This window comes from Hipposideros armiger, unplaced genomic scaffold (assembly GCF_001890085.2).
Source record: "Hipposideros armiger isolate ML-2016 unplaced genomic scaffold, ASM189008v1 scaffold_144, whole genome shotgun sequence".
Lineage (NCBI taxonomy): Eukaryota > Metazoa > Chordata > Mammalia > Chiroptera > Hipposideridae > Hipposideros > Hipposideros armiger.
This window is the reverse complement of record NW_017731494.1, coordinates 2,899,805-2,918,816: the sequence shown is the minus strand read 5'-3', so window position 1 is coordinate 2,918,816 and position 19,012 is coordinate 2,899,805. Positions and strand designations below refer to the sequence as shown.

Genomic DNA, 19,012 nt, shown 5'->3' with positions numbered 1-19,012 from the left:
TTTCTCATGTGGTAATGTGCATAAGAATGCCTTGAAGAGTTTGTTTAATTGACAGATTCTTCGGACCTATCCTCAAGATTGATTACTGGTGATGCCATGAATCTGCATTTTAATAAACTATGCAGGTGTTGAGGCAGTGTTAAGAGTCACTGTTTTGGGGACAAGCTGGGCTAGAGAATGTAGAATCTGTGATCTTTTGACTTGAAATTCTTAAGCATGATATCCCACTTTTAAACTTTTTTTGCATGTAAATTTTATCATTAACAGTTGCGTAAATACAGTTTTACCCTTTAATTAGCAGTTTTGAATACTTAAGGATTGGTTTACCCCAGGATTCCCTGGTATGAAACTATAAATATATATTCTAATTTTTTGAAGCCTCAGAAGAACCTAATCAAGACAGACTCTTTAAAATTATTTTAAAACTTCAAAAAGTTATAGTCAAAAAAACACTGACAATTTTCCTAATCCATTTGGATTATTGTAACTTTATCTGTATGTGTTCTAATAGTGTACATTTTTTAAATCTATTTTTTTATTGCAGATTAATTAAGTAAAGCTGTTTGGAAAGTCAAAACACCAACATACCAAATAAGTTAACAGAAATTCTTTAATAAATATTTTCACTTAGGCTGTAATTCAGAGTTTTTTAAAATTCTAATTATTTTTCCCAGTCAAGTCTCTTGATGGTATAATTTACATACAGTGAAATTCACCCTTTGTAGTATACAGTGTTAAAAACAAAATTCAACTTATTGCACTTTAAAGATGTTATTGGTTTTATTCAACAATTCATGAATCAGGCAGCATCCAATCTAGCATATAGAAAGGAGCTCCAAAGAGCTTTACAAAATGAAAGACTTTTATAAGAAGAAGGGAGCGGGAATAAGTTAGACAAAAAAGCTGGTTGGTTATTGCAAAATCACTTTTCTTTAGGCGATATCAGGGATTTATCAGGCAGATTACCAAATTTAGTGCTGATTAGGCGATTCCTGATTTTGACTGATTTAAGATTCCATTTCTGGGGGAGCCAAAATTGACATTAAATCTCTGGTGGCTTGGGGCTTAGCATAATTGAATCTATTTGGGCCTATTGTTTTTAACAACAGTTTTATAAGTTTTGACAAATGAGTACAGTTGTAAGAGCAACACCACAATTAAGATATAGGGACAGTTCCATTATCCCAAAACATTTCTTCATGCCACTTTGTAGTCACTCCTCCCCCAATCTCAGTTCTTGGCAGACACAGATCTGTTTGCTTTCCCTATAGTTTTACCTTTTCCAGAGTATCCTGTATATGGAAATCATATAGCATGTAGTCTTTCTTGGCTGGCTTCTTTAACCTAGCATAGTGGATCTGAGATTTTTCCCTGTTGTGTGGATCGCTAGTTAGGTCCATTTTATTGAGTAGGAAGTATTCTATTGTAAGTATGTACCGGTAATTGTTCATTCATTCACCAGTTGATGGACATTTCAGTTTTGCTAGTTGTTAGTGATTAGGAATTACACTGCCACAAAACATTTTTGTATACAGAGTTTTGTGGGAACATATGTTTTCATTTCTCTTGAATAGATAGATACCTAGCACAGATTGCTGGGTTTTACGTTAAGCACAGTTTGTTTATAAGAAACTGTCAAACTATTTCCCAAAGCAGTTGTACCATTTGCATTTTCACCAGCAGTGTATGAGAGTTGCAGATATTTTAGTCATAAGTGAGGAGCTATAGCTCATTGTGATGTAAATTTGCATTTCTCTGATTATCAGTGATGTTAAAAGCATCTTTCCATGTGCTCATTTTGCGTCCTTATTTCTTCTTGGGAGAAATTCTGTTCGTATCTTTAGCTCTTGTTTTTATTGAGTTATTTTATTTACTTATTACTGAGTTTTTAAAGTTTTTTACATATTGTGGGTATCAATCTTTTATCAGATATTGTTTTGCAAATATTTTCTGCCAACCTTTGACCTTTTTATTCTTTTAATACTGTCTCCTGAATTGGAGAAATTTTTTTATTTTTGAAGATCTGTTTAATTTATCAAGATTTATTGATCATGGTTTTGTTGTTGTATCTAAGAAATCTTTGCCTAGCCTAGGGTCACAAATATTTTCTCCTTTGTTTTCTTCTAGAAGTTGTATAGTTTTGGGTTTTATATTTGAGTTTATGATTCATTTTTTAAAATTTTGTGGCTCTCCAATTGTTCCAGAATAATTCCTTTAAAAACTATGCTTTTTTCATTGAATTCAGTTTACGATGTGCTGGAAATCAATTGATGATATATGTATGGGTTTATTTCTGGACTCTATCTCATTGACCTATGAGGTCTGATAATTAAGTTCGCAAACTTGCCACTGTGCACTTACGTTGGCAACACTGTACAAACAGCTCAGTAAGGTTTCGTAACCTTGGTATATCAGTGTCTCACAGCTGTGTTCATGTCGATGTGTGGTGGTATCATGCTGAGTGGCGTTCAGTATTGTTGTTGCATGTTTTTGTGTGCCATTGCAAGAATGTCTGAGCTTGAATTACGAGGTCTGATAGTTAAGCTTGCAAACTCATCCTAGAAAAAGTGCTACACACCCCATTGCTGAATATCTCTATGGTTATCTTTGAAGTACTCCCGTTGGGAAGCGATGCACCAACGCCAGCACCTGGTCCACCTTTCAAAACAATTTTGGAACTCTTTTTCTGGAATGGCCAGCTGTCGTCCTATTATCCTTGATGTCATCAAAATGTCTTCCTCTCCTTATTTCCTTTATCTTCGGGTAAAGAAAGAAGTCAATGGGGGACAGATCAGGTGAGTAGGGAGCGTGTTCAAATACAGTTGTTTGTTTAATGGCTAAAAACTCCCTCATAGACAGTGCCATGGGAGCTGGTGCATTGTTGTGATGAAAGAGCCATGAATTGTTGGTGAAAAGTTCAGGTCGTCTAACTTTTTCATGCATCCTTTTCAGCACTTCCAAATAGTAAACTTGGTTAATTGTTTGTCTAGTTGGTACAAATTCCTAATGAATAATCCCTCTGATAGCAAAATAAGGTTAGCAACAGTGCTACAACAAGTTCGTGAACTTAATTGTCAGACCTCATAGTTTGGTAAGTGTTTTTATTATAAGTGGATGTTAAATTTGGTAAATGCTTTTCTGCATCTGTTGAGATCATCATATGGTTTTTCTTCCTTAGAATATTGATTTGGTGAATTGCATGTATTGATATTAATATTGAATCAGCTTTGCTCTTGGTAAAAGATCTTACTTGGTCATGATGTGTATCCTTTTTATATATTGCTAGATTTGATTTGCTAACATTTTGTCACAGATTTTTACATGTGTGTTCATTAGAAGTACTGGTCTGTAATTTTGTCTTTGTCTTCATATTAGGGCCTTATCAAATGAGTTAGGAACTGTTTCTTCCTGTTGTTTTCTGGAAGGATTTGTGTAAAATTAGTATTATTTCTTAAATGTTTGATAGAATTCATCGCAAAGGCATTTGGGCCTGGAGTTTTGTTGGAGAGTTTTTACCTGTGATGAAAATTCTCTTTAATGCATAGAGGAATTTTTAGATTGACTATTTTTTCTTAAGCAAGTTTTGATAGTCTGTTTTTCCAGAATTTATCCATTTCAATGAAGTTGTTGGATTTATGAGCATAGAGTTTTTAGTAAAATTTACTTTTTATTCTTTTAATATCTATTGCATCTGTAGTGCTCTCCCCTCTTTCATTCTTGATATTGGTAATTTGTGTCCTCTCTTTTTTATCCTGATTACTGTGGTTTATGTGTTTATGTTATATTCATCTTTTCAAAGAGCTTGTTTTTTGTTTTATTGCTTTTCTCTATTTTTCTGTTTTCAATTTCATTTATTGCTATTCATATCAATATTTCTTCCTTTGCTCTGAGTTTATTCTTTTTCTGCTTTCTTAAGGTAGAAGTTCAGGTAGTTCTTGTTTAATATAAACATTTAATTATATAATTTCCCCAAGACTTTAGCTCCATTCTACAAATTTTGATGCTGTGCTTTCATTGTCATTTAATAAAAATATTTTCCAATTTCCGTTGTGACTTCCTCTTTGATTTGTAGTTATTTAGAAGTAATTTTATTTAATTTATAGATACTTGGGCATTTTCTAGATTTTTTTTTTCTATTGATTTCTAATTAATTTCACTGTGGTAAGAGAACATACTTCATATGAGTTTCAGGGGTTTTTAATTTAATTTTATCTTTTTAATTTGTTGGGGTTGGTTTTATGGCTCAGATATGGTCCATCTTGGAAAATGTGTCATGTGTATTTAAAAAGACTATATTGCTTTTGTTGGGTGGAGTGTTCTATAAATGTCAGTTTGGTTGATAGTCTCCTATCAACCAGGTGTTCTATATCTTTACTGATTTTTTTTTTGTCTATTTGTCCCATCAGTTATAGAGAGAGAAGTGTTGATATCTCTCGTTGTAATTGTGGATTTGTCTATTTCTCTTTTTAGTTCAATAGTTTTGCTTCATTTATTTTAATACCCTGGTGTTAGGTGCATAAACATTCAGGATTATTGTGTGTTTTGGGAAGATTGATCTGTTTGTTGTCATGTTAATATCCTTTTTAATACCTAGCAATTTTCTTTGCTCGGAAGTCCATTTTGATAATAATGTAGCCATTCTAACTTTCTTTTGATTCGTATTTGCATGTTTTTTTTTTCCATCCTACTTTTAACTATCTATATATTTATGTTTAAAATGATTTCTTACATCTTGTGTCTTTCACTTCATGTTTTTCTTATGTCTAACTTTTCCATTTTACTTTTTAAAAACAGCTTTATTAAGATTTAATTAATATACTATGCTTCATCCATTTGAAGTGTATGATTCAGTGACTTTTAGCATCAGAGTTGTGCAACCATCACAACTATCATTTTTTGAACATTTTTGTTATCTCAGAAAGAAATCCTATACTCATTAGCAGTCAATCTTTATTTCCCCCCAAACATCCCCCCCCAATTGCCTTCTGTCTTTATACATTTGCTGATTTGGGACATTTCTTATAAACAGAATCATATATAGTATTTGTTTTAGACTGTTTTTTTCCACTTAGCTTTATTTTTACAAGCATGTTGTTACATTTATCAGTACTTAATTCTTTTTTATTAAATAATATTCCATTGTATAGCAATGCATCTTATTTTTCCATTTGTCAATTGGTGGACATTTGGATTGTTTCCCCCTTTTTTGGCTATTACAAATAATGCTGCTATAAAATTTTCATGTACAAGTTTTTGTGCGCAAATATGTTTTCAATTCTTTTGGATATATATTTAAAAATGCAGTTCCTGGGTTATATAACTCTATATTTAACCTTTTGAGGAACTGACAAACTGTTTTCAAACGTGACCATACCTTTTTATTTTCCACCAGCAATACTTGGATTCCAATTTCTCTACATCCTTACCAACACTTTTTATTGTCTTTCTTTTTGATAGTAGTCATCCTAGTGGGTGTGAGGGGGTATCTCATTGTGGTTTTGATTTTCATTTTCCTGATGGCTAGTGATATTGAGCATTTTTTATGTTCTTATTGGCCATTTATATACAGAAGGAGCCAAAAAAAAGTATACACATTTTAAGAAAGGAAAACTATTAAAATTGTAATACTCAATATATACCAATATACAATATATACCAATACAAAAGATGAATACAAGTCACATATGACTTCTGCAATTACAAGAGGTGCTCAAAGTGGTTACCATTAGCGTCCAGACACTTCTGATTATGGCGAACTACTGCTTGAGCAACGTTGACCAAAGCATCCACTTGTGTATATTTTTTTGGCACCCCCGGTATATTCTTTGGGAAAATGTCTATTCAGATCTTTTGCTTATCTTTAGTTGAGTTAGATGTCTTTTTATTACTAAGTTTGGAATCCTTCATATATTCTAGATATACTTCCCTTATCAGGTATGATTTGCAAATGTTTACTCCCATTTAGTAAGGTTTTCTTTTCACTTTCTTGATAATGACCTTTGATGCACAAACGTTTTTAATTTTTTATAAATTGAGGTGTAATTTTTTTCCTTTTGAAAAGGTTTTAATTAAAATATAGCTAACATACAATGTTATATCTGTTTTAGGTGTACATCATAGTTATTCAACATTTATATACCTAAAGAAGTGCTCACCATAAGTCCAGCAACCTTCTAACACTGTACCACACTATCACAATATTATTGGCTATATTCCCTATGCTGTACATTACATCCCCATAACTTACTTGTTTTATACCTGGAAATTTGAACCTCTTATTCCCCTTCAACTTTTTCCCCCGTTTTGAAATTTTTCAATTAGAGTTGACATCCAATATTATTTTATTTTCATTTTAGATATATAGCATACTGGTTAGACATTTGTATAATTTAAGAAGTGATCCCCTTACAAGTCTGCTATCTACCAGGCACTATACATAGTTATTACCATATTATTCACTATATTTCCTATGCTTTACTTTACATCCCCATGACTATTTTTTTTTTTAAAGATTTTTATTGGGGAATTGGAGGGATGGGAACAGTACTGGGGAGTTGGGGGAAGGGGAACAGACAAGTTGCTGTCGTTTTCTGTTCTTCAGTCTAGTTGTGGAGGACGTTGCTTCACTGGCCCAAGTTGGCACCATCATTGCGCTCTTTCGGGTGAGGCAGATCAGTTGCTGGCTTCTGGATGGCCGCTCACTGCGGCTGCTGGCCGCTCACGCTGGCTGCTGGCTACACGGTAACCCATGGCAACCCACTGCCACAGGGGCTGCAGCCTACGCCGTTGCCAGCGACTCACGGCAGCCCAGCTCGAGGTTGAGCTGTTGTTCAGCATCTTAGCTGTGGAGGGCAGTGTCACTGGCACGCATATGTGGGATCCGAACCGGGGCCCTCTGGCGTCCCAAGCCAGTTCTTAACCATCGCGCCGCTCGGCTGGCCCCCCATGACTATTTTGTAACTACCAATTTGTACTTAATCCCTTCACCTTTTCCACCTTGCCTCCCAGCTCCCTCCCATTTGTCACCCTGATAAACCTAGTACCCATCTGACATCATACATAGTTATTATATTATTATTGACTATATTCCTGTATATACCCTACATCCCCATGACTACTTTTTAACAACCACTTTGTACTTCTTGATCCCTTCCCCTTTTTCATCCACCCTCCCAACTGGCAACCATCAACAGTGTTCTCTGTATCTATGAGTCTTTCTGTTTTGTTTGTTTTTTGTTCTTAGATTCCACATATAAGTGAAATCACATTGCATCTGTCTTTCTCTGTCTTACACTCCACTCAGCACAATACCCTCCAGGTTCATCTGTGCCATTGCAGATGGCAAGAACTCATTCCCATCCATGTCTGAGCAATATTCCATTGTATATATGTACCACCTCCTCATTATCCATTCATCCATCGACAGACACCCAGGCTGCCTCCACATCTTGGCCATTGTAAACAATGCTGGAATGGACATATGGATGCACATGTCCGTTCGAAGTAGTGTTTGAGTTTCTTCAGAAAAATACCCAGAAGTGGGATTACTGGGTCCTTCTTTGTCTCTTATTATAGCCTTTGTTTTAAAGTCTATTTTGCCTGGTATAAGTATGGCAACCCCCCCTTTTATTTTTTTTTTCCGCTTTCGTTTTCATGAAATATCTTTTTCCATTCCTTTACTTTCAGTTTGTGTACGAGTATGTCTTTCTATCTGAAGTGAGTTTCTTGTAGGCAGCATATGTAAGGTCTTGTTTTCTTATCCATTCAGCCATCCTATCTTTTGATTGATTTAATTCATTTACATTTAAAGTACTTGTTGATAGATATGTAGTTATTGCTATTTTATTATTCATGTTGTTTATCTCTCTTTTTTTCTTCCATCTTAAAGAAGTCCCTCTAACATTCCTTGTAATACTGGTTTGGTGGTGATGAACCCCTTTAGCTTTTTCTTGTGTGACAAGCTCTATACCTGTCCTTTGATTCTAAATCATAGCTTTGCTGGGTAGAGTAATCTTGGTTGTAGGTCCTTGTTTTTCATCACTTTGACTATTTCATGCCAATTCCTTCTTCAAAGTTTCTGTTGAGAAACCAGCTGATAGCCTTATGGGAGAGCTCCCTTGTAGGCCTACTTCTGTGTAAACCTTTAGTTGTAAGGGTTTGGTTCAGCTAGACTTCAGGCAGTTCTCAATGATGGTTGTTCTGTAGTTTAATTGTAATTTTGATGTGGTTGTAAGAGGAAGTAAGCACAGCGTTTACCTACTTCGCCATCTTGACTGGAAATCCAAGTTGAGGTATAACTGACATATCACGTTATGTTAGTTTCAGATGTACAATGTAATGATTTGATATTTGTAAACATTATGAAATGATCACCACAATAAGTCCAGTTAACAGCTATTACTATACACAGTTACAAAATTTCTTTTTCTTGTGATGAGAACTTTTAGGATTTACTCTCTTAGCAACTTTTAAATATGCACAGGAATATTAACTGTAGTCACCATCTGTACTTTGCATCCTTATAGCTTGTTTATTTTATAACTGGAAGTTTGTGTCTTTTGATCCCCTTCTCTCACATTCTACCCCTTGCCTCTGGCAACCACCAGTCTGCTCTCTGTATCCATGAACTAGTTTTTTTGGTTTTAGTTTTGCTTTTTTAGTTTTAGATTTCACATGTAAATGAGATTATATGGTATTTGTCTTTATGTGACTTATTTCACTTAGCATAATGCCCTCAAGATCAATACATGTTGTTACTAATGCCAAGATTTCCTTCATTTTTATGGCTGAATAATATTGTACATACATACCACATTTTCTTTATCCATTAACCTATCAGTGGACACTTAGGTTGCTTCAATTTCATGGTTTTTATAAATGATGCTGCAGTGAACATGGGGGTTTGTATATCTTTTTGAGTTAGTGTTTTCATTTTCTTTGGATAGATATGCAGAAGTAGAATTGCTCAGTCATATCGTAGTTCTGTTTTTAATTTTTTGAGATACTTCTGTACTCTTTTTCATAGCAACTGTACCAACGGACATTTCCACCAACAGTGCACAAGAGTCCCCTTTTCTTTATATCCCTGCAACACTTGTTATTTCTAATCTTTTATAATAGCTTTTTGAAGGGCTATCTCGTGTTTTGATTTGCATTTCCCTGATGATTAGTGATATTGAGCATCTTTTCATGTACCTGTTGGCCATCTGTATGTCTTTTTTTGGGGGAAAAAAATGTCTATTCAGATCCTCTGCCCATTTTTTTAATAAGATTGTTTGTTTTTGCTATTGAGTTCTGTGAGTCCCTTATACATTTTGGATATTAACCCCTGACAGATATATGATTTGCAAATATCTTCTCCCACTTAGTAGGGTGCCTTTTTATTTTGTTGATTGTTTCCTTTGCTGTGCAGAAGCTTTTCAGTTTGATGTAAAAACTTGTTTGTTTTTTATTTTGCTGCCTTTGCTTTTGATGTCAAATACAAAAACTCATCGCCAAGACTTATGTTAAGAGCTTACGGCTTATGTTTTCTTTTAGGAGTTTTATGGTTTCAGGTCTTATATTCAAGTCTTTAATCCATTTTGAGTTAATTTTTGTGTATGGTGTGCTGTTGTGTTCGGTTTCATTCCTTTGCATGTGGCGGCCCAGTTTTCCCAACACCATTTATTGAAGAGACTGTGCTTTCCCTAGTGTGTATTCTTTGCTCTTTTATTATAAGTTAATTGACCATATATGTGTGGGTTTATTTCTGGGCTCTCTATTCTGTTCCATTGATCTATGTGTCTTTTTATTCCAATATCATGCTGTTTTGATTACTATAGCCTGGTAATATAGTCGAAATCAGGGAACATGATGCCTCCAACTTGGTTCTCCTTTCTCAAGATTGCTTTGACTGTTTGTGATCTTTTGTGGTTCCATACACGTTTTAGGATTGTCTTATTTCTGTGAAAAATACCATTGAGATTTTGATAGGAGTTGCATCAACTGTATATTGCATATGGACATGTTAACAATATTATACAGATATATACATAACATTTTATCCTAAAGCAACAGAATGCACATTCTTCTCAAGTGCACATGGAACAGTCTCTCGCATAGATCACATGTTAGGCCACAAAACAAGTCTTAAAAATTTAAGAAGATTGAAATCATATCAAGCATCTTTTCTAACCACAATGGTATGAAAGTAGAAATCAATTACAGAAAGAAAACTGTAGAATTCACTAATTTGTGGATAATAAACAATATGCTCCTGAACTACCAATGGGTCAAAGAAGAAATCAAGAGAGAAGTAAAAAAAATATCCTGAGACAAATGAAAATGGAAATACAACATAACAAAATATATGGGGTGCAACAAAAGCCATTCTAAGAGGCAAGTTCACAGCAATAAATGCTTACATCAAGAAATAAGAAAAATCTTAAACAACCTAACTTTATACTTCAAGGAACTAGAAAAAGAACAAACAAAACAGAAAGTTAGTAGAAGGAAGAAATTAGCGTAGATCAGAGCAGAAATAGATGAACTGGAAACTAAAAAGACAATAGAAAAGATCAATAAAAGCTGGTTATTTAAAAACATTAACAAAATTGACAAACCTTTAGCTAGACTCACCAAGAAAAAAAAAGAGAGGTCTCAAATAAATAAAATCAGAAATGAAAGAGATGTTGTAATAGATACCATAGAAATACACAGAACCGTAACAGACTACTGTGAACAATTGTGCACCAACAAATTCAACAACCTGGAAGAAATGGATGAATTCCTAGAAACATACAACCTGTCAAGGCTGAATCATTAAGAAATAGAAAATCTGAACAGATCAAATTATTATAAGGAGATTGAATTAGTAATCAAAAGTCTCCCAACAAACAAAAATGCAGGATTGACACCTTCACTTTGGTGAATTCTACCAAACATTCAAAGAAGAATTAATACCAATCCTTATCAATTCTTCCAGAAAATAGAATAGGAGGGAACACTTCCAAACTCATTTTATGAGGCCAGCATTACCCCGATACCTAAACCAGACAAGGACACTACCAAGAATAGAAAATTAGAGGTCAATATTTCTGATTAACACACATGTAAAAATCCTCAGCAAAATATTAGCAAACCAAATTCAACACTATATTAAAAAGATCATATACCATAATCAAGTGGGATTTATTCCAGGGATGCAAGGATAGTTTATCATTTGTATATCAATCGATATATATTATATTAACAGAATGAAAGATAAAAATCATATGATCATCATCTTGATGCACAAAAAGCATTGAACAAAATTCAATATCCATTTACGATAGAAACTCTCCACAAAGTGGGTATAGAGGGGAAGTATAGCTCACCATACATGACAAGCCCACAGTTCACATCGTATTCAACAGTGAAAAGCTGAAACTTTTCAGGAACAAGATCAGGAACAAGACAAGGATGCCCGCTCTCACCACTTTTATTCAACTTAGTATTGGAAGCCCTGTCCAGAGCAATTAGGCAAGAAAAAGAAACAAAAGGCTTCTAAACTGGAAAGAAAGAAGTAAAGTATCAGTATTCACCGATAACGGGTTTTTAAAGCTTTAAGAAAGTACATAAATCTCTAGAACTGTTATTTTGCATCTGTAAACTATTATCTAGAGATGCTTTATAGTTAATCTAAAGTGACACAAATATTGGGTCGTCGGGAAAGTCATGACGCATTTTTACATTGAAAAACATAAAAAAAAATACATCATGACTTTCCAAACGACCCAATAAATATCTACTGAGGTTTAAATCTAGGTATTTTGATTTTTAGGCTTTTCACCTATAGATTTAGCTACACCCCCTCATTTCATCAAATAAATCTTAGGTAAATAGTAAAAATTAATATTTGATTTTATTTTCCACTTTTAGTGTTAAATGTTTACAAAAGACAGTGAAGGATTCTTACCACATAATGTGTAAACCATGTGCCTGTGAACTTGAAGTTTGTGCAAAATGTGGAAAGAAAGAAGACATTGTTACACCGTGAGTATTTCTTTTTGTTTGGGTTTTACTCTTTTAGTAACTGATACGTGAATTCTTTTTAAAGGAAACATTCAGTAGCTCTGAGTCTTAAGTTGCAGTATATCACACCAATGCAGACTTTCTCTAGCTAACAGGAAAGAAGTCTTAATTATTTGTTAAATTTTTCTATCAAAATAAAAATGAAACTATATTTTTAGGAAATTAAAATGTTTATCCATGAGGTTCACATTCATAATCATTACAAAAGACTTACTTATGATATAACTACTTTTCTTTAATGGGTAGTATGGGTTAATTTGTTTCAGCCTACTTTATTGGCAGCAGTATTATAATAGGTTGGATCTTAAGTTAGTCTTTAAGTATCTTTTTCTCCATACTTATTTCACTAGGCTTCTGTTAATCGGAAAAGCTAGTGTAAAATTCATTTCAATCTACACAGTTAAATAATGAAAGCCTGAGAAATAAAGAGAAGTTTTTTCTTCCATCGTTAGGTTTAATAAAGAACCAGAAAAGACAGAAAATACTGAAAATAATCCACGTTCCAAGTGTAGAAGAAGCTGCAGAAAAAATGAAGAAAAAAGTGATGAAGATTTAGATTTTGATATTGATTTAGATGACTCAGAAGAAGATGACAATCAAATAGATGAACAGAGTTTAAAAACATGAAATTCTGAACAACTTTTGACTGTTACAGTCAACACTTTCACAGAAAAATACTGTGAAATCCTAATGAGGAAATCGGAAAAACCTATAGAAAATGGCAACATTTATAAATGGGCAATATAAATTGTGTATATTTGAATAATTATAAAACTTTCATCTAGAGTTTTCTTATAATAATTTTTTAAGTAGCATATGCTAACATACCTGCCCAAATGAGCATTGCAGCTCATGGGAATTATTTAGAATAATATACTACCTAATATCAAAGTAAACAAGATTCAGAATTGATAGTTGTGTAAGAACTATCTCATGGAAAAATCAGACAACATTATTATATTAGTAACCTCAAAAGTTGGTTCTCATTATGTACCTTTTGATAAATTGATCTCAAGTAAATGGCCTAATTAATAAAAGCCCCTTCCTTGTGTTTGGTTGTTATAAAGCAAAAAGTTTATTTTTAAAATAATAATGTTTAACAGGTACATAACAATTTTTCTTTGAAAGTATTTTTATATACCTCATCATATTTTTTACCATCTTTCTTTTGTGAAATATATATATGGAAAAATGCATAAATATATATGTATAGTTTAATAAATAATTATAAAGATAAGTCATATATCTATCACCCAGATGAAGAAACTGAAACTACTCCTAAATAGTATAAATTAGCTTTGTTTGTTTTTTTTCTTTTTATTTTGAAAAATCTCAGACGTAAAGAAAAATAGCAAAATAGTACAATGAGCTTTTGTACTCCTCATCTAGAGTCATATTTGTTAACATTTTGTCATGTTTTCTTTGTATCTATAGATGGACACGGATGTATATTTTATTTGCTGAACTATTTGAAAATAAGTGGCAGGCATTGGTTTTAAACTTTTTATGAACAAATTTATACTATCCATGTTAAATTGTATCTCTTTATTTCATTATTATGAAATTTGTGAGATTGATCCCTGTTGTTGCAAGAGCTCTGATTTGTCCATTTTATATGACTGTGTTTTATTCCATTGTATTTGCGTACCACAATTTATTTATACTCTCTAATATTGAGGGACATTTGCGTTATCTTAATTTTTTTCTATTAAAAACAATACTCCTATGAGCACTGTTGTATATGTTTTTTGGTACACGTGACTTATTTCTTGGTACACCTTCTTGCATCCATGTGTAGAGCAGTGGTAGAGGGCATCAGATATATGTGTCTGGTATAACTAATATACCAGATTGTCTCTCCAGAAGGACTGTCATCTCCTTTCCTCACAGCAATGTGTTCGAGTTCCAGTGCTCTGAATCCTTTCCAACACTTGGTAGCAGGCTTTTAAATTTCTGTCAATTTGATAAGTGTGCAATGTATGCCTTTGCCTTAATAATTTTTATTTCTCTAATTACTTGTAAGCTTGAGGCCCTTTGAATGTTTATTGCCTATTTGATTTTTAGATAACAGAAATTAAGGAATTGTTTTAGTGAAACGTAATAATGTTATTTAAGAAATGCATGGGGACGGCTGGTTAGCTAAGGTGGTTAAAGCGCAGGCTCATAAAACCAAGGTTGCTGGTTCGATTCCCACATGGGCCAAGAAGCTGCGCCCTCCACAACTAGATTGAAGACAACTACTTGACTTGGAGCTGATGGGTCCTGGAAAAACACACTGTTCCCCAATAAAAAAAATTCTAAAGAAAGAAGGAATGCATACTGAAATATTTAAGGATATAGTGTCATTTCACTTTAAAATATTTCAACATAAAAAAGTAAAGTCATTGACAACAGTACAGTGGTATAAATACGTTACCTAGGAATAAATTTTAAAAATAACTCTGTTGACAAAAATAGAAAAATCTCATCAAGACATTAAAGAAAATGGAGACATAATGATTAAGATAAAAATAAGTGAGGAGAAAGACCGTGTTCTAAGCTTATAGTCTTACAGACAGTTTTTTTCCCAATTTGTGTGACTTACCTTTTTGCATATAAAATTATTTTCTGAACTAATGTAACTTGTGGTTAAAGAGATAACTAAATTATTATTAGACCGAACATAAGCTCTTTCCCATCTGAGAGAATTATAATTCCTTAGGTTACTTTACCAGGAGAGAAATTTAACAAATAACATCACCTAGTGACATATACTAACATCTGCATTTCATTCATTAGTGCTAAGAAAGGTTTTGTTTTGTTTTCTTTTAAACAGACTTCAATTTAGTTGTTATATTTAGTTCACTTTTGTTTCTTTAGGAATTATTCTTTCTAATCTGAAAGTATATTTGTATTTTTTTTTTTTTATTGGAACTCAGCATGGATCTGAATCCTGGTTTGGTCACTTACTAGCTGGGTGACTTGATGCAGATTTGTTCATCTTTCTGTGCCTTGGTTTCCATGAGTTTGATAGAAGCATTGATAGGTAAAATGCTTAGAACCTATAAAAGCACTATGCAATTGATATTACTACTATGTGATTATACATATATATATGTATACACACACACACACATATATGTGTATATATATATATATATTCATTAGTAATGAAGACAATCAATTTGGTTGTTTGCCTACATTCTGCAAAAGAAGAGATATATATTCCTGTTACTTAGAGATCCGTGCTATCTGGTTCCAGAGTGTGTGTTTTTTAACTACTGCCCTATAGCACCACGGTATTACATGTCAAAAGCATTTCTAAATGTAAATAGAGGAAACTGTATTATATGAAGGACATGACGCAAGTTATTTGGTGACTAAATAGGCTTGGAGTAATAATGGTAATAATGACAAGTAACATTCATTCATTCAACAAATAATCGTTGCGCACCTATGTGTGCAAAGCACTGTTCAAGATACTTGGGGTACGACAACCAACAAAACTAAGGTACCTATGCTTTCTGAGGGTGGAGACAGACAATAAGCTAAAACATAATAAGTAAATTATATATCAGAAGGTGAAAAGTGCTATGGGGAAAAGTAAGGCATGGTAGGGTGATTGGAGGGCTAAGGACATGGATGGTGGTAGAGCTGAGGGTGCCCAAGGAGGTGAGAAGTGGGCTATGATTTTTAAACAAGGTATCTAGAAAGACATGGGGAAAATGTTTCAGGCAGAGAAACAGCCACTGCAAGGCCTCTAAAGCAAGACTGTGCCAGGTGTGTTCAAGGAGCAGCAGGGAAGGGAGTGATTAAGCTGGAGAGTCCTAAGAGATCAGGGAGTTATGGAAAGAAAGGTCACGTGAAACCTGCTTTTAAGATTTTTTTTATCTTTGGTTTTCATGCATTTGACTGATTTCTAAGGTGTGATATTCTTATTTATTGCTACTTAAGGTTTTCTGAGTTCCTCCAATCTTTTGGTCAGTGTCTTTAAACAGACTTGGCCATTATTTCCTCAGATGCTACTTTTTCTTATTTTTCTACCTTTCCTTCAAGCTCTCCAGTTACACTTACTGTTACTTTTTGGCTGTGCCCCATGTCTTTCTCATGCTCTGCTTTCTTTTTTCCATTCATTTTTTCCTTCTGTGCTTCAGTTTATATGTTTCTATTGTGCTTTCTTTGCATTTATTAATTCTGTCTTCTAGATAGAATTAACGTGTTCAGCCTGCTTTTAAACCCATCTAATAAATTCTTAATTTCCAATACTGAATTTTACAATTCTAAAATGTCCACTTGATTCTTTTTTATAGATTTTAATTCTGTTAAAATATTGCACGTTCTCTATCTTGTACATCTTTATTTCTTGATGTATTAATCATAGTTATTTTGAAGTCCTTGTTCGCTTTTGTTTGCTTTTCTTGATTATTTTATCTCTTGATTATTGGTCACTTTCCCCTGCTTTGTATATCTAATAATTTTTATTATGTGCTAGAAATTGTGTATGATAGAGACTGCCTCTAAAATAAATTACCGTGGATCACCTTGATCCTGTTAAAACATGACTTTAAGCTTTGTTAGAGGTGGTCTAGTTCAGTTTAACACTTATTTTCAGAATTCTTGATTCCTGTGTCTTACTCCTTGAGGATTGCCTTTATTCCTAGGCATGTATTTTCTGGGGTCTTGTCTTAATGCCAAGGGTGTCCACCAAGGTGTCTCCATTCTGTGTAAGCCCAGACTCTACTACTCTGAAGGCTCTGCCTAGCTCTCAGCCTCTCAGCAGCTGTTCTCTGCTAGGACCCCTGGAGCTGTGCCTATGTGCATGCAGCTTAGGAGGCTGAGGAGAGACCAGAGAGGGACCAGAGAAGTAGGAGAATCAAGGGGCACATGTATTGAGTGTTCACCGTATCCTGGCACTGGGCTAAACTAAGCCCTTTACATGATAAACTCATTTAGTGTTTGTTGTGGCCTTGGGCAGTGATAACTCACCATTCACATTTATAGGTGAGAAACGGGATAAGTAATTTGGCATACAGCCAAAAAGTGTTGGGGCCAGGTGTTGAGCCTTTGCAGTCATCCGATCCCAGATACTATTCTGCACATTAGGGTTAGTGTATGTAAGAATAATATGTGAGTTGCTGACTGGATAACTCCATTATTTTCCATACTGGTATTCCAGGACTCTGCTGACGGTCAGTCCCTCTGTTGTGCTTTCATTTCCATTATTTTAGATAATTGAGAGCTTTTTTTCTGAAGAACCTTTGGGTTCCAGGCATCATTGGAGAGTGCTTAGGGTTTTAGCTACTGCTGATGCAACTGAATTCAAATCACTTTTTTATTCTTCCCCCACATGACTTATTTCCTCATATGAATCATAACATCTGCAATACTGTATTGCTAACTGTAATTAGTATCACACACAAAGTTTCTGAGAAACCTTAGTAAACCAAATGATTGAAAATTTTATATTTTAAAATTACATAATGAATTAAAATTAGAACGTGAATTAGAAAAGCATATTCTATTACACTGAACTTTTAAGTTATAAATTTGCATATTTATCAAAATGTTTTGTGTGATTGAGTATGACCTTATCTGTTCCACTTGTTATTATTACTTATTTAATCTAGTCATGAATTTGTGGAATATATTTAATCTGTAGAAGAGTTTTCTTCTTTTACCATTATGAAGAAAAGCCATGGTCACGTGGGGAACAGCAATCTAAATGACTGATACAGGAAATGAATTGGCCCTGGGGGAATTGCCAGGACCCACTGAGGTTAGGAAAGATGGTCTCCCACAGGACAAAACTGACATCCCTTAGCAGAGGATATTACAGCATGTCCGCAAAGTCAGGAAACATAAGATAAACAGACATTAAAACTATTTACACTTTCCAATAGTACACACATATGTTTTCTGGTGAAGTACTCCAAGTTTAAAGCAATAGGTCCAATTGTTATTCTGGGAAAACAATACACTAAGAGTATACAAAACGGCTGGAAACCCGGAGAATAGTGTCCTTATTACACTTTACCCAAAAGCACTCTGCACGTACTATTTGGAGATGCAACTGAACAATTAAAGCGAGTTTCTCCTGTTTCTCGCCTTTGCAACACTTGTGGCTGCCAGCCAAACAAGGCAGGTGCAGCGTGCTTGGCTGCCAGCGCAGGACAGTGACAAAAACAAGACTTACTGAAACAAGTGTTTCTTATAAATAATTTGGGAGTGTTTTTGGAATCCATTTCTTGGCAACGGAAATAGTACATTTCTGATTCCATCAAGTGATTTATATGTAGGAAGTCCTCAGTTGGTAGTTCTGGAAATAATGATGCTAAAGTTGAGAGGATATCCTACAGAAAATGGAAATCCCAGAGGAAGGAAACCACATGAGGCATGTTGTCTCTGCAAGGTGACGGTCACTTACTATAAGGTTTGCACTGTAGAACTGTGGTGACCCAACCAGTTATAAGTGAAATGGGCCCGAGGGGATAGATTAAAGACAAAACAGGAATCCACAAAACAGCTCTCACATATTTGGACAAGCATCTGACCCGTCAGCCTTTGTGTAGTTTTCCAGTCATATGACTTCTTCCTTTTCTATGATTCTCTTATTGAGTGCATTTTGCCCACACATGGGACATGCCTATAGTCCAAAAGCCGGTCATGTTTTTCCCAGCTATAAACTGCCTGCAGAGATGACGAAAAACACCATGGAATTGAACTTAAAGTTGTAATTTTGTTGTTGTTCAATGTTGCATTAGGAGGCAAAAAGATTTTGAGGGAGTGTCAACTCCGGGATCCTACGCTGATTCACCAGTTCGCAAGACACCTATGAATTCACACATGCATTCAGCATTGTCAGAAGATTGAATAATATGTCTTGCATATTTACTTTTTTTTTTTTAAGATTTTTATTGGGAAATTGGGGGCAGGGGAACAGACAAGTTGCTGTCGTTTTGTTCTTCAGTCTAGTTGTGGAGGA

General features: G+C 34.2%; 2 protein-coding genes across 2 annotated transcripts in view; both read left to right on the top strand.

Annotated features, from left to right (window-relative positions):
* The window catches only part of CUNH9orf85 (chromosome unknown C9orf85 homolog), a 49,242-nt gene extending 35,429 nt beyond the window's left edge, over positions 1 to 13,813 (top strand). Inside the window, exons 3-4 of the mRNA XM_019650671.1 lie at positions 11,899 to 12,012; positions 12,504 to 13,813. Of these exons, the coding sequence (XP_019506216.1) occupies positions 11,899 to 12,012; positions 12,504 to 12,678 (289 nt within the window). The 3' untranslated portion in view covers positions 12,679 to 13,813. The remainder of the gene's footprint in view (positions 1 to 11,898; positions 12,013 to 12,503) is intronic.
* Positions 1 to 19,012, top strand: part of GDA (guanine deaminase) — a 227,440-nt gene that overhangs the window by 35,478 nt on the left and 172,950 nt on the right. The window lies entirely within an intron of this gene.